At 42.2% G+C, this 13471-nt stretch overlaps 1 protein-coding gene across 5 annotated transcripts in view; it reads left to right on the forward strand.

Annotated features, from left to right (window-relative positions):
* Positions 1-550: 550 nt before the first annotated feature.
* Positions 551-13471, forward strand: part of ugt8 (UDP glycosyltransferase 8) — a 124993-nt gene continuing 112072 nt past the window's right edge. Inside the window, exon 1 of one of the 5 annotated variants that reach the window (XM_073065155.1) lies at positions 551-690. Coding sequence is in view for 1 of the 5 variants with exons in the window: in XM_073065153.1 (XP_072921254.1) it covers positions 1211-1355 (145 nt within the window). In the remaining 4 variants the exon portion in view is untranslated. Of the gene's footprint in view, positions 691-780; positions 1019-1126; positions 1356-13471 lie in introns of those variants that run through there. The other 4 variants (XM_073065154.1, XM_073065157.1, XM_073065156.1 and 1 more) reach the window with 4 other exon arrangements.

The following is a 13471-nucleotide window of genomic DNA, read 5'->3' on the forward strand; positions in this document are numbered from 1 at the left end:
TATACTGACTTTTGCTTAATTGTCATGTGCCTCCAAGTATCCCAAAATGGACTCCAACATCTTCCCAACCACTGAAGTCAGGCTAACTGGTCTATAATTTCCTGTTTCTCCTCTCCTGCCCTTTTTAAAGAGTCAAGTGACATTTACAATTTTGCAGTCCTCCATTCCAGAACCTAGTGATTTTTTTTTGAAAGACCATTACTAAAGTTTCCACAATCTCTTCAGCTACCTTTTTCAGAGCCCTACGGTGTAGTCCATCTGGCCCAGGTCTTCTACCTTCACATCTTTCATCTTCCTAAGCACACCGTTTCCTCAGTAATAGCAAAGATGCTCACTTCTGTCCCCCTGACGGTCTCCGAATTTCTGGCATCGCTGCTGGTATCTTAAAGTGAAGACTGACGGCAAAACAAGTTCCCTGTCCCCCAGTACTACCTTTCCAGAGTCATTTTCCGCGGTCTAATAACCACTCACCCCTCCCCCGTTCTTTCTTTCCCTCCTGCCTCTCACACTCCTCTCTCCCCCTCCCTCCCACTGTCCCCCTGCCCACACGGCACCGGCCGACCCCTCAGCACGCGACTGCCGACGTCAGAAAGGGAGGGGCGGAGTGAGTGAGCGAGCGCGAGCTCTGACAGGACGAGGCGGCGGGGCGGAAAAATCAGCGGAGACGGTGGGAGCGCGAGTGGACAGCCGGTAAGTGCGCTGCCGGGGCCGGCCAGCCGGCCGGCCGGGCCCAGCCGCCGCCGGCTGCACCCTTCTCGGTCCGAGAGGGGTTTATAATGCAACCGGCACTCTTGACACCTGTAGCAACTCCACTGCCGCCCGGCCCGGCTCCGGTGAGAGGTCTGCGCCCCCCCCCCCCTCGGTAGCCGTGGGGTGGTAGATGGTAAACAGGAGTTGCTCCGTGCTTGTAACAGGTGGCGAGCTGCTCTGGCGCCATGTTGCTGCACCTGCTCGATGTCTGGATGGGGAGGGAAAGACCCCTCAGTGAGGGCGTTACTCTGAGTGACTCATTTCCCAGGTACAAGGTAGCTTTAGAGTCTAAATGCATCCGCTTCATTCTGCTCGGGGTCTGCATAGGGAGTGAGAGCCAGCCCCTCGGTGAGGGCGCTACTCTGAGTGACCCTATTCCCAAAGTAGCTTTAGAGTTCAAAGGCATCCGCTTCATTGCTCATGCAAAAACTTGACTGCGAGAAGAGTTTGTAACGAATACATGGATGTAGCATGTTTTGAGCTGTGCAAATTATTCGACAGAGCTAGATGCGTAACTAGCAGATCCCCGCTGCTGGCATCATTATGTTTTTTCGCGATCAGCACACCCGATTTCCAGCAACTGCAAAGATTGGAATCAGCAAATGGTAACAACTTTGGAGCACTAAATATCGATTTAATTATGTCCTCCACGCTGAATGAACTTATTAGAATGAAGCCGATGAAGTTCAGTTGTGTATCCTCTTTTCAAGACCGCTTTTACAATTAAGTTAGTTAGACTGCTGGTCCGGTTCTTTATCGCGTTGCTGTTTTGATGCTGGTGTAGGGTGGAAATTGTTGCTCTGACTTGAGTGAAGTCGTTTTTATGCTCAGCTATAAGTTTTTTTTAAGCCTTTTCTACCCAGCATATAGTATTGTCACGAAATATAGCTTCTTATGTACATATTTCTTGCTTTTTTTTGAAAAAGTTTGTGTTGACTTTGTGAATGTACATCTATTTTTTCTGGTTTGATGTGTACTTAAGATAGTGATTTTTGTGGTAGAATTTAGTTTGTAATTAAGTTTCCATTTATTCAGTTCTGGAGGAATTTAATTCAAACGTTTTTCTTCCTCAATACTTTCTGTTGGCATTTGCAGGAGGGCTGACAGTTTTTCTTTCCCAATTTCCCAATTACAGAGAGAGATAGGAAGTTAGTTTTTGATGTGGCTTTAGTCCACAGTTAGCAAATGTCCTATATAGTCTACACAGAGGTTTGAGCATTAGTTGTTAATCTCACTCCACAGGCTGTGTATTCAAAGTCCTTGCTTCCAGTTTTATTTATCTCTGTAGTGTCTGGTTATTTTGCCAATTGCCTTGAACCTTCTGCTAGTGGTTTCTGTATTTAAAGGATCAAGAATCAACTTTGCCATTTACATGTATTAGGAATTAGCTGTGGTGTGTTGGTGCAACTTGCAACAAAACCAACAGCATTCGATAATTATATAACAAGAATTATATAAATATGTTTTAGAAGTTAAAGTAAGGACTTGGAATAAAATGAGCATACATAAATATCAGGCATGTATATAGAATGTAAATAGCATTATAAAGAGTGGTTTAAAGTATTTATAGTGACTGAGGTAATAGAGGGGGTTGGGGAGATAACTAAAATGATTGATCAATGACTAAAAGTTTTAAGATGACACAATTTTTTTTGTTTTTGGTAGCCCTGTGTTCACTTTTTTAATATACAGTATTTCTGTTTCTGCAAGTTTTAAAAAATTTATTCAATATATGTATACTACAATTGATTTATTTGTTTATTATTATTTTTATTTTGTTTTTTTTTTTGTCTCTGCTAGATTATCTATTGCATTCAACTGCTGCTGCTAAGTTAACAAATTTCCTGTCACATGCCAGTGATAATAAACCTCATCATGATTCTTTCCAGAAGGGAGCTTCTAGGAAAGGCATTTTGCAAGGTAGAAACTGTCCACAATAACACCTTCTTTGCAATTCTTCGTGATTTAAGTCTCTTCACCTTAAGAATGATTGTCCAACGTCAATCCATTCATGCAATCATCCCTGATTCTTTTTCAATTATGTATCTTATTTATTCATTCAAGCCTTCATGTGTATTCAGTAATAGACCAGCTAAACTGAATTAGGTTTCTGACTTCTGTATTCAAAACCTGTGTTTTTCTGCCTCAAAAATATTTTGTACACGTTTCTTTCATGTTTGATCTTGTATGTTGACAGTTTGTGTGAAGCAGTAAGAATAGTTTATATTGGTTTTACTTTGGAGTTCCTAATAAGACGTACTTCCTCATAAGTGCCTACTGCCCTTGGTATTTGTGGTGGAGGCTACAGGATTGGAAGGTGCTGTTAGAGTTGTTTAGGTGAATGCATTTTGTAGATAAGACACCCTGCAACTCATATAGCACTAGTAATGAAAGAAGTTTAGAGTAATCAATAGGGGTTGATCAAGCAGATTGCTTTTTCCTGAAGGGGTAGAGCCTGAATGTTATGGTAACTCATTCATTCTAGCAAGAAGAGTGTTTGAATCTGCTGATGGAATATTTTGTTTGATAGAAAAGTTTTAGGAAATCAATAGGTGATCTAATCGTGCAGTATACGCACAGTTTTACCTCCTGTGGTTGTACTACTTAATGGACTAGTTCAGTTGTCATTAGTCACTGGTCCTTTAGTATTGTCATTTCAAGGGTAGATTAGTTTCTCTTGGAGAAATATTGTATTTCTTCATGCCCTTGCCCTTTGAGGAACAACGGCAGTTTCAGTATGTCGATGTAAAATTCCTGATCCACGTTTAATTGTCTTTTATTTACCTAGTCAAGTCTTAATATGTATCCAAAGCCAGACAAACTGCTTTAGCTATGAAAATGTTGGTCAAAGACCCTCAACAGAACATAATTAGTTGGATGTATTTGTCCTCTTAATAAATATCACTAGGCACAGTTATGTGGTAATCAATGTATTGTGGCGACCCACTTTTTAGCCAATTTGACTGACTTAATGTAATTGAGTTTTTTTCTCTATATTTATCATGTATTTCATTGTACTGCTGCTGTAAAGTTAACCAATTTCAAGACATATGCCGATGGTATTAATTCTGCTTCTGAAAATGCAGTTAATTCTAGACTACAGATCTCCTGCATTATACTAGGACGTTGTCTGGTAGCATCCGAAGAGAACTGAATCGGAAGAAAAACTGCCTGTTGTAATGAACGGGTCATCAGCACTTCTGGCTGATGGTATCAGATGTTGAAGACAATCTTTGAGGATGGGGTTGTTCTTGGAACTGCTTCCTGTCAACACAATTGTTCTAGCTATTCGTGATAGAATGTGGAAGAGCCGATCTTTAGTCCTGTGTTGCTTAGCTTCAGTCAAGTACATGTACTGTGCAATTTTAGCAAGTCAGTATGTCAATTTTAGGTACACATTGCACTATGCATGTTGTGCTCTTCTGCATGCTCAAACATTTTGGTTAAGTGAAGAATATAAAGAATTATGAGATTACAGAATACCAAATTGTTGCATATGGCTCACAAGGTCTCATGGATGTCCAATAATGAGATGGCTGTACATCCAATTTAGCATCATAATAGCACTACGCAACATAATGGTGTCTTTGTGAGGACATGTCTTTGTCTGTATTGTGGTTACTTCTATTGTTGTTATAGATAAATGTTGTTATAGACAAGAAAGGGTTGACTACATCAAGTAGGTGTATCCCTCATTGTGTTTGCTTTATCAGTCTTAAGGACATGATGATGCTATAGTAATATTCTTGATGTATCAAAGTCATCAAACTAGATTGCATTATGTGCCATTATTACGTTTGCGTGTTGGAATCTCATTTACTATGGCAAAGTTCTGATTCATCAGTTGGGGGCAGGGGGAGCATTAGGAGCTGTTCATTAGGTTTCCTTACTTGTTTCTAATTTGATAGCATGGAATGGAATTTTATGATGTATACCATGAGCATTGAGTACTCTTGCGTTCAGCTCCCTTTGGTGTTTGTGAGGAGGACTTTGCAAGGTCAGTTGGGTAGAGAATGATTTTACCATATCTGAAATCTGGTGATGTAGTAGCATCAGCACTGGACTTCAGGGCGAGAGGTCCCGAGTTCGAATCCAGCCGGCACCCTTGCACGCACCCCATCCGTTCTGGGTTAAGAGCTGGTGATCTCTTTTAAAAAAACCTCACCTGGCAGACGGCAAAGGCAAACCACAGCTGTAACTTGCCACGTATATGATTTCCCAATATGTCAGAGTGGTGTGGAGGGAAATCGTCCGCCAACTGGAAATTCCAGATGTGACCTACTGACGACGATAAATCTAGTACTTAAATTCACGTTTTGGCATATTTAAGGTGTAACTGAAAGCCATGATGAGCTTCTTCAGAAGCAGTTAACGATCAACCATATCCCTTCCTTCAGACATGGGCCAAAGAGAAATGTCGACTGATTTTCTTCACTAGTAATGTGATGATCTTTCACTTCGTCCACCTCTGACATCTCCCTCCCCTTTCTCCATCTCTGGAAGCAAATCAACCGACATCTGTTATAAACCTACTGATTCGTACAGTTATCTTGCCTGTACCTTTTCCCACCTTATCTTCTGTAAAATTGCTATTCACTTTTCTCAGTTTCTTCTCTGTTTTATCTGTTCCCAGGATGCAGCTTTCGGTATAAGGGCATCAGAAAAGCTCCTTTAAAGAATGGGTTTTCCCTCCCTCTACTATTGATGCTGCCATCTCCTACATTTCCCATACATTTACACTCACACCATTTTCCCGCCATCTTAATAGCGATGGAGTCCCACATACATGTCTACCACCCCACCAGCCTCCGCATTCAACACATTATCCTCTGCAACTTCTGCCAACTCTAAAGGAATCCTCTCCGCCCCACCGCTTTCTACAGGGATTGCCCCCTCCATGAGTTCCTTGTCCATTCATCCTCTCGGCATTTATCCCACCAAGTGGCCTAAGTACTTTGCTTGCCCATGCACCTCCTCCTCCAAATCCATTCAGGGTCCCAGGCAGTCCTTCACCTGCGAATCTGCTGGAGTTGTCAGTTGCATTTGGTGCTTCGAATGTGGTCTCTTCTACATTGGTGAGACCTGTTGTAAATTGGGGGACTGCTTTGTCCAGCACCTCCTCTCCATCTGCAGGACTTCCCGGTGGCTAAACAATTTAATTCTCATTCCTGTTCTGACGCGCCCGTCTCATCTTGTGCCAAGATGAGGCCATCCTCGGGATGGAGGAGCAGCACCTTGTCCTGATGAAGGGTCTTGGCCCAAAACATTGACTGGAGATGCTAACTGGCTTGCTGAGGTCCTCCAACATTTTGTGAGTGTTGCTTTGGATTTCCAGCATCAGCAGATTTCTAGTGTTCATGACCTTGCATTCCATCTGGGTAGCCTCCAACCTGATGGCATGAATATCGATTTCACAATCTGGTGAACAAATTTACCCTCTATTCGCAAAACAGACACACCACATTCAAAATAGCGAGCCAAAAAAACCCCCACATATATAGCCTAAGACCCTGAGCAACATGTCCTGCAAACTGATTGTACAGTTCTTGTCAGTGCACAGCCACTGCAATCCTGTCTCTCATCCTGCCAATCGAACACTGAACGCCAGCTCCCACAGGAGAGACCAGCCCCCAACTGAGCACAGGTGGAACGCTGCACTGCACCAGTATCTCCTCACCTGGACTGCAGCAGCAGGCAAGTCCATGGCTTGAGGCCTTATCCTCATTACAACAGAGACTATGCAGCTACCCTGCTGCCTGATGCCCCACCAAACAAGGGAAACAGGCCTGTAGCATCATGCATTATTGATGTCCAACAGCATCTTGTAATCGCAAGAGTAATGTCCAAGACAGTCGTTGCATGCTGTCTTCACACATTAACTTTGATGCCTTCAATGCAGGCAGCAACACTCTATACACCCCGGCCATCTCCGCGAATAGCTAGTCCAACTACTCTGATCAACAAGCGGCTCACTGATGCAGTAGACCGGCAGTACCCAAAGTTCTTGGAACCCCACATTTAACAAATTAAAAAAAACACCTTTGGCCTCCAAGAGACCGCTGCATCCAAACACACTGTGATCTTTTTGGAAGTGATATGTCATTGATATCAATTCTGATTCTGGTAAGGGCCCCAAAACTGACCCAGAAACCATAAGACATAGGAGCAGAATTAGACTGTTCAGCTCATCAAGTCTGCTCTACCATTTCATCTTGGCTGATCCCGGATCCTACTCAACCCCATACACCTGCCATCTCACCATATCTTTTGAATCCCTGACTATCAGGAAATTATCAACTTCTTCTTAAATATACCAACAGACTTGGCCTCCACTGCAGTCTGTGGCAGAGTATTCCTCAGATTCACCACTTTCTGGCTAAAAAATTCCTCCTTACTTCCATTCTAATAGGTCACCCCTCTATTTTGAGGCTGTGCTCTCTAGTTCTGGATACCCTACCATATGAAACATTCTCTCCACATCCACCCTATCTAGTCCTTTCAACATTCAATGAGATCTCCCTGCATCAATCTCTTTGTCCACCATTATTACTTCACACGCATCATTTTCCAGTGGTCCAATATCAACTCTCACCTCCCTTTTACTCTTTATATAAATGTAAAAAACTTTGGTATCCTGCTTTATATTATTGGCTAGTTTGCCCTCTTATTTCATCTTTCCCCTTCTTGTAGCTTTTTTAGTTTCCTTTTGTTAGATTTTAAAGGCTTCCCAATCATCCAATTTCCCACCCACTTTGCTACCTTATATGCCCTTTCCTTGGCTTTTATGCAGTCATCAACATTCCTTGTCAGCTCTGGTTGCCTACCCCTGCCATTTGAGAATTTCTTCCTCTGTGGGACATATCTATCCTGCATTTTGCGAACTATTCCCAGAAACTCTACCATCTCTGCTATGCTGTCATCCCCATCAGTCTTCTCCTCCAATCACCTGGGCAAGCTCCTGTCTCATGCTTCTGTAATTCCCTTTTATTCCATTGCAGTACTGATACCTGTGACTTGTGCTTCTCCTTCTCAACTTGCAATATAAATTCAATCATATTATGATCATTGTCTCCTAAGGGTTCCTTTACATTACACTCACTAATTAGATCTGGGTTATTACACAACACGCAATCTAAGATGGCCTTTTCCTGAGTAGGCTCAAGCACAAGCTGCTCTAAAAAGCCATCTCATAGGCATTCAACAAATTCCCTGTCTTGCGATCCAACACCAACCTGATTTTCTCAATCCCCTTGCATATTGAAGTCCCCTATTACAATTGTGACATTCCCTCTTATTACATGCCTTTCCCAACTCCCTTTGCAATCTCAACCCCACATCTTGGCTACAATCTGGAGGCCTATATATGATTCTCACCCTTGCAATTTCTTAACTCGATCCACAAAGATTCAACATTCTCTGACCCTATATCACCTCTTTCTAAATATATAATTCCATCTCTTTCCAACAGAAGCACACCACTGCCCATGCCTTCCTGTCTGTCCTTTTGATACAAAGTGTATCATTTGATATTGAGCTCGCAACTGACCTTCTTTCAGCCACGGCCCACTATGTCGCGCTGACCAATCTCTAATCGCGCATGAGTTTGTTCTCCTTGTTCGGAATACTACACGCATTTAAATACAGCACCTTCGGTCCTGCATTCTTTGCGCTTTTGAATTTTGACCCTGTAGTACAGTTTAACTCTTTGCATTGTCTGCATTTGTACTCAGTTACTGGCTTGTCATTCCTTACATTCACGTTACACCTTTCATCTGCTTGTTGGCAAGTGATTAAGGCATTCGCCTAGTGATCTGAAGGTTACTAGTTCGAGCCTTGGCTGAGGCTGCGTGTGTGTCCTGCGATGACAGCAGTGCCAAGCTGTATGGATTTTAATGCCCTTCCCTTGGACAACATTGGTGGCGTGGAGAGGGGAGACTTGCAGCTCAAGTCTTCCATTTAAAAAAAAAACCCTACCCAGGCTTGCGCCCTGGAAACTTTCCAAGGCGCAAATCCATGGTCTTTTGAGACTAACGGAGGCCTACTATTACAAACCTGCTAGCTCATCCTCAGCTCTATCATACTGGCTCCCATACCCCACTATATTAGCTCTAGTCAACCTGCCTGCAAGAATATTGGTCCCCCTCAGATTCAAGTGCTTCTTGTCACTTTTGTACAGGTCACACCTGCCCCAGAAGAGGTCCCAATTATCTAGAAATCTGAATCTCTGCCTCCTGCTCCAGTTCTTCAGCCATGCATTTTACTGCCTCCTCATTCGATTCCTATCCTCTCTGATGTGTGGTACAGACAGCAATCCCACGATTAATACCCTTGAGATGTTGCTTCTCAGCTTCCTTCATAACTCCCTACATTTTTGTTTTCAGGACCTCTTGCCCTTTTCTACCTATGTTGTCGGTACCAATATGTACTACAACTTCTGGCTGCTCACCCTCCCTTTTCAGAATTTTGTGGACATATTCAGAAATATCGTGGACCCTGGCACCTGGGATGCCAACTACCATCTGTGTTTTTTTTTTGCGACAATAGAATCGCCTGTCTGTCCCCCCCAACTATTAATGTTGCCACCCTCTTCAGTTACTTACCCTTCTGAGCCACAGGACTAGACTCAGTACTGCTCACAATACTCCTAGTGTGGTCTGATGAATGCCTTATAAAGCCTCAACATTACATCCTTGATCTTGTATTCTAGTCTGTAAAAGAATACCAACATTACATTTGACTTTCTTATCACTGACTCAACTTGCAAGTTAACCATCAGGGAATATGGCACAAGAACCCCCAAGTTCCTTTGCATGTCTTAATTTTAGAATCTTCTTCCTATTTAGAAAATAGTCTTAATTACTTAATTCCATTCTACCAATGTTAATGACCATGCAGTTCCCTACTCAATATTAGATCTCCCATTTCTTTGCCTGTTCTCCCATCTTGTCTAAATCCTTATGTAGAGTCCCTGCTTCCTCATTATTATTTTCTCCTCCATATATCTTTTGTATCTGTAAACTTGACCCCAAAGCTACCAAGTCTGTCATCTAAGTCATCGGTATATAATGTCAAAAGAAGTGGTCCCAACACCAAGCTGTGCAGAACATCGCTATTCACTGGCAGCCAGCCAGAAAAGGCTTACTTTATTCCCACTCTTTGTCTCCTACCTGTCACCCAATTTTCTTTCCATGTTGGTATTTTTCCTACATTAAAATGATTGGCCACTGGGTTACTAAAGTGTTGGAATGGGTTATTATTGTATCTAGTGCTCCCATGACATAGGGAGCAGAAGTAGCTCATTCAGCCCATCGAGACTGCTTTGCCTTTCCATCTTGGCTGATCCTGGATCCAACTCAACCCCATACACCTGCCTTCTTGCCATAACCTTTGATGCCCTGACTAATTAGGAGCTATCAAGTTTCACTTTAAGTATACCCACAGTGTTGACCTGTACAACTGTCTGTGGCAGAGCATTCCACAGATCCAGTATTCTCTAGCTAAAAAAGTTCTTCCTTGCCTCTGTTCTAAAGGGTTGCCCCTCAATTTTAAGGCTGTGCTCCCTAGTTCTGGATACCCCCACCATTGTTCCCTCCTCTACACTGGTGAGACCCAATGTAACTTAGGGGACTGCTCTGTCGTGTACCTCTGTTCCATCAACCAAAAGTGGAATTTCCCAGTGGCCAACCATTTTAATTCTTATTCCCATTACTGTTCTGACATATTGGTCCATGGCATCTACGTCCGCCGTGATGAGGCCGCTCTCAGGTTGTAGGAGCAACACCTCTTATCCTGTCCAGATAGCCTCCAACATGATGGCATAAACATTAATTTCTCCTTTCAGTTCTTTTTCCCCGCTTCCATTTCCCTCTCCTTCTATTCCACACTCTAACCTTTTACCATTTCTTACCTGCCTATCACCTCCCTCTGGTGCCCCTCCCACTTCCCTTTCTCCTATGGTATGCACTCCTTTCCTATCAGAGTCCTCCTTCTCCAGCCCTTTACCTTTCTCACCTACCGGGCTTCGCCTATCACCTTTTAGCTTATTCTCCTTCCCTTCCCCCACTTTTTATTCCGGTAACTTTCCTCTTCCATTCCAGTCCTGAAAAACGGTCTCACCCGAAAATTGATTGTTTATTAATTTCAGTAGATGCTGCCTGGCCTGCTGATTTCCTCCAGCATCTTGTGTGTGTTGCTGTTGTTTTCATCAATGCTCTTTCACTAAATCTTGTAGGGCACAGGGCCTTGTAACTGCAACTCGTGGGGTTTGACTGAGCCCTGCTGATATATTATGTAGTCATTCAGTAAGGAATCTTTCAAAGCTAAATTTATTCAATTTTGCTTCTAAGAATTATAACACCTGAAAATACTTGTGCAAAAACTCTTTCAATAAAATAAAATTTGCAGAGTTATCTCTAGGGCAGGGGTTTTTAACCGGTGGTCCATGGATCCCTTGCTTAATGGTATTGGCTATTGGCATAAAAGGTTGGGAACCTTATCTAGAATGAACTGTTGTTGAACTAGCGTCATGTCCAAGGAAATTGCGTCTCTGCTGTGGTTCTCCTTTGGAAGTTCAGCAATTGAAATTGTGAGTTTTGAAGTTTAGGACTTCAGCATTCATGCTTGCTTATGGCCCTTAGCTTCCTAAGATAGAAAAGAGAAATGCCAACATCATATATGAACTGCTAGCATTTTTCAAAAATCTATGCCTCTAGCCTGGAGTTTGTGATCAATGGTAAATTGATGCTCTTTTATATAGTTCATAAAATTATCTACAAATATCTCTCCAACATGGTCTTCTCCTTTTATGACATCTGTGGCGTCAATGTAGCACTTCAAGGTCCTAGTACCTAGAAACATCTCTAGCTACTGAGCAATCTTGATAACACAGAAGGAATTTCAGACAGTGAGAAATAACAGAGCATTCTGTGTTCTACTACATATGGGAATGGATCCAAAAGGTGAAAGCAGATGTTAAATTATGGGGGAAGCATTAAAATCGTGAATATTTTGAAATATTTGAAATAATTAGTCATAGAAAATTAATTTCAGGACCACAGAGTTTGCCAAAGGCTTATTATGGTTTAGTATATAATTAAAAACGCATTGTTTAAAATGTAATATTTTCAAGAAATTGTAGTTTGAAACTGCATTTTCTTATTATTTCAGAAATTCTCATGGTTGTATAGAATAGGTGGAGAATTAATTGTACAGTCTACAAAAAAGGGCTAAATCATTGTTAGAAGTTCTAAGGGAAACAAGCATGTGTGTGAGACAACACAGAAAATGCAGGATGAACTCACAGGCCAGGCAGCATCTAGAGAAAAGAGTAAACAGTTTTAGGCTGAGAACCTTCATCAGGAATGGAGAGAAAGGGGAGTAGAGGAGGCCATGGACTGACATGTTGGAATAGGAAGTAGAATAGAAATGTGTGGCTACTTGGGAGATCCCTCTTTTTCTGGTAGATGGAGTGTAGGTGCTCAGTGAAGCTGTCTCCCAGTCTACATCGTTCAACATGTCAGAAGAAAGATCCTTCTCTACTGCTGTGATGAGGCCACACTCAGGTTGAACGAACAACACATATTCTGTCTGGGTATCCTCCAACAAGATGGCATGAGCATTGATTTCTCAAACTTCTGGTAATTGCCCCCCCCCCCCCCCACTACACCATTCCTCATTCTGTTTCCCTCTCTTACCTTATCTCCTACCTGCCCATCACCTCCCCTCTGGAGCTCCTACCCCTTCCTTTCCCTTCCATGGTTTTCTATCCTCTCCTATCAAATTCTCTCATATCAAATGTCCTCTCCTCCAGCCCTTTCTCTTTCATCTATCAACTTCCCAGCTCTTTACTTCATCCTTCCCCCTTCTCCCAGTTTCACCTATCACTTACACCTTGTACGTCTTTCTTCCTTCTCCTCACCTTCTTTCCAGTCCTGATGAAGGGTCTTAGACTGAAATGTTGACTGTTTACTTTTTCCCCATAGATGCTGCCTAGCTTGCTGAGTTCCTCCAGCATTTTTGTGTTTGTTTTCAGCATCTGCAGATTTCCTTGTGTATGTGTGTAAGGCTGCAATGTTGCTGTTACTGGAAAATTTTAATGAAATTCTCATTAACATGAGTTACAATAATTGTTCATTGGAGTCAGTCACAGAAAAGTACAGCACAGAAACAGGCTCTTCAGCCCATATAGCCTGTGCTGAACCATTTAAACTAGCTAGTCCCATCGACCAGTCTATTGTTCAGACAAAGCCTGTAAAACTGTCAGATAAGCCCATTGGCTTGAGGATTAGGACCAGTTTAGAATTATACAGCAGATAAAATTGGAACAAACTTGTAGTGTTTAACTGAATGCTCAGTGCCTTAGCTCTTCTATATGTGAAGATGTTATCATGGGGTACAGAGGACTAGCAGAACAATTAAGCACGTACTTTTGTCTTTACAAAGGAGGACAAAGATGTCTTCCAAGGTATGTTATGGAATTAAAGATCCCAGGTATATAAATTTGGACAAAGATCAAATTTACCTGGGCTGATCAGTAAGTTTGCAGATAATGTGGGAGTTATTAATAGTGAACAAGGTTGTCAAGAGATCCAAGAAAATAAAAATTGGTTATAAATATGTTAAATGCAGGAGTAAATTTGTAGAAGCATGCCATTTGGCTCTTATTTTATGCCTCATTACTACCCTTTGAACTGAGGCGATTAATGCTTGGAAAATTGCTCCG

This window comes from Hemitrygon akajei, chromosome 13, assembly GCF_048418815.1.
Source record: "Hemitrygon akajei chromosome 13, sHemAka1.3, whole genome shotgun sequence".
NCBI classification, from domain to species: domain Eukaryota; kingdom Metazoa; phylum Chordata; class Chondrichthyes; order Myliobatiformes; family Dasyatidae; genus Hemitrygon; species Hemitrygon akajei.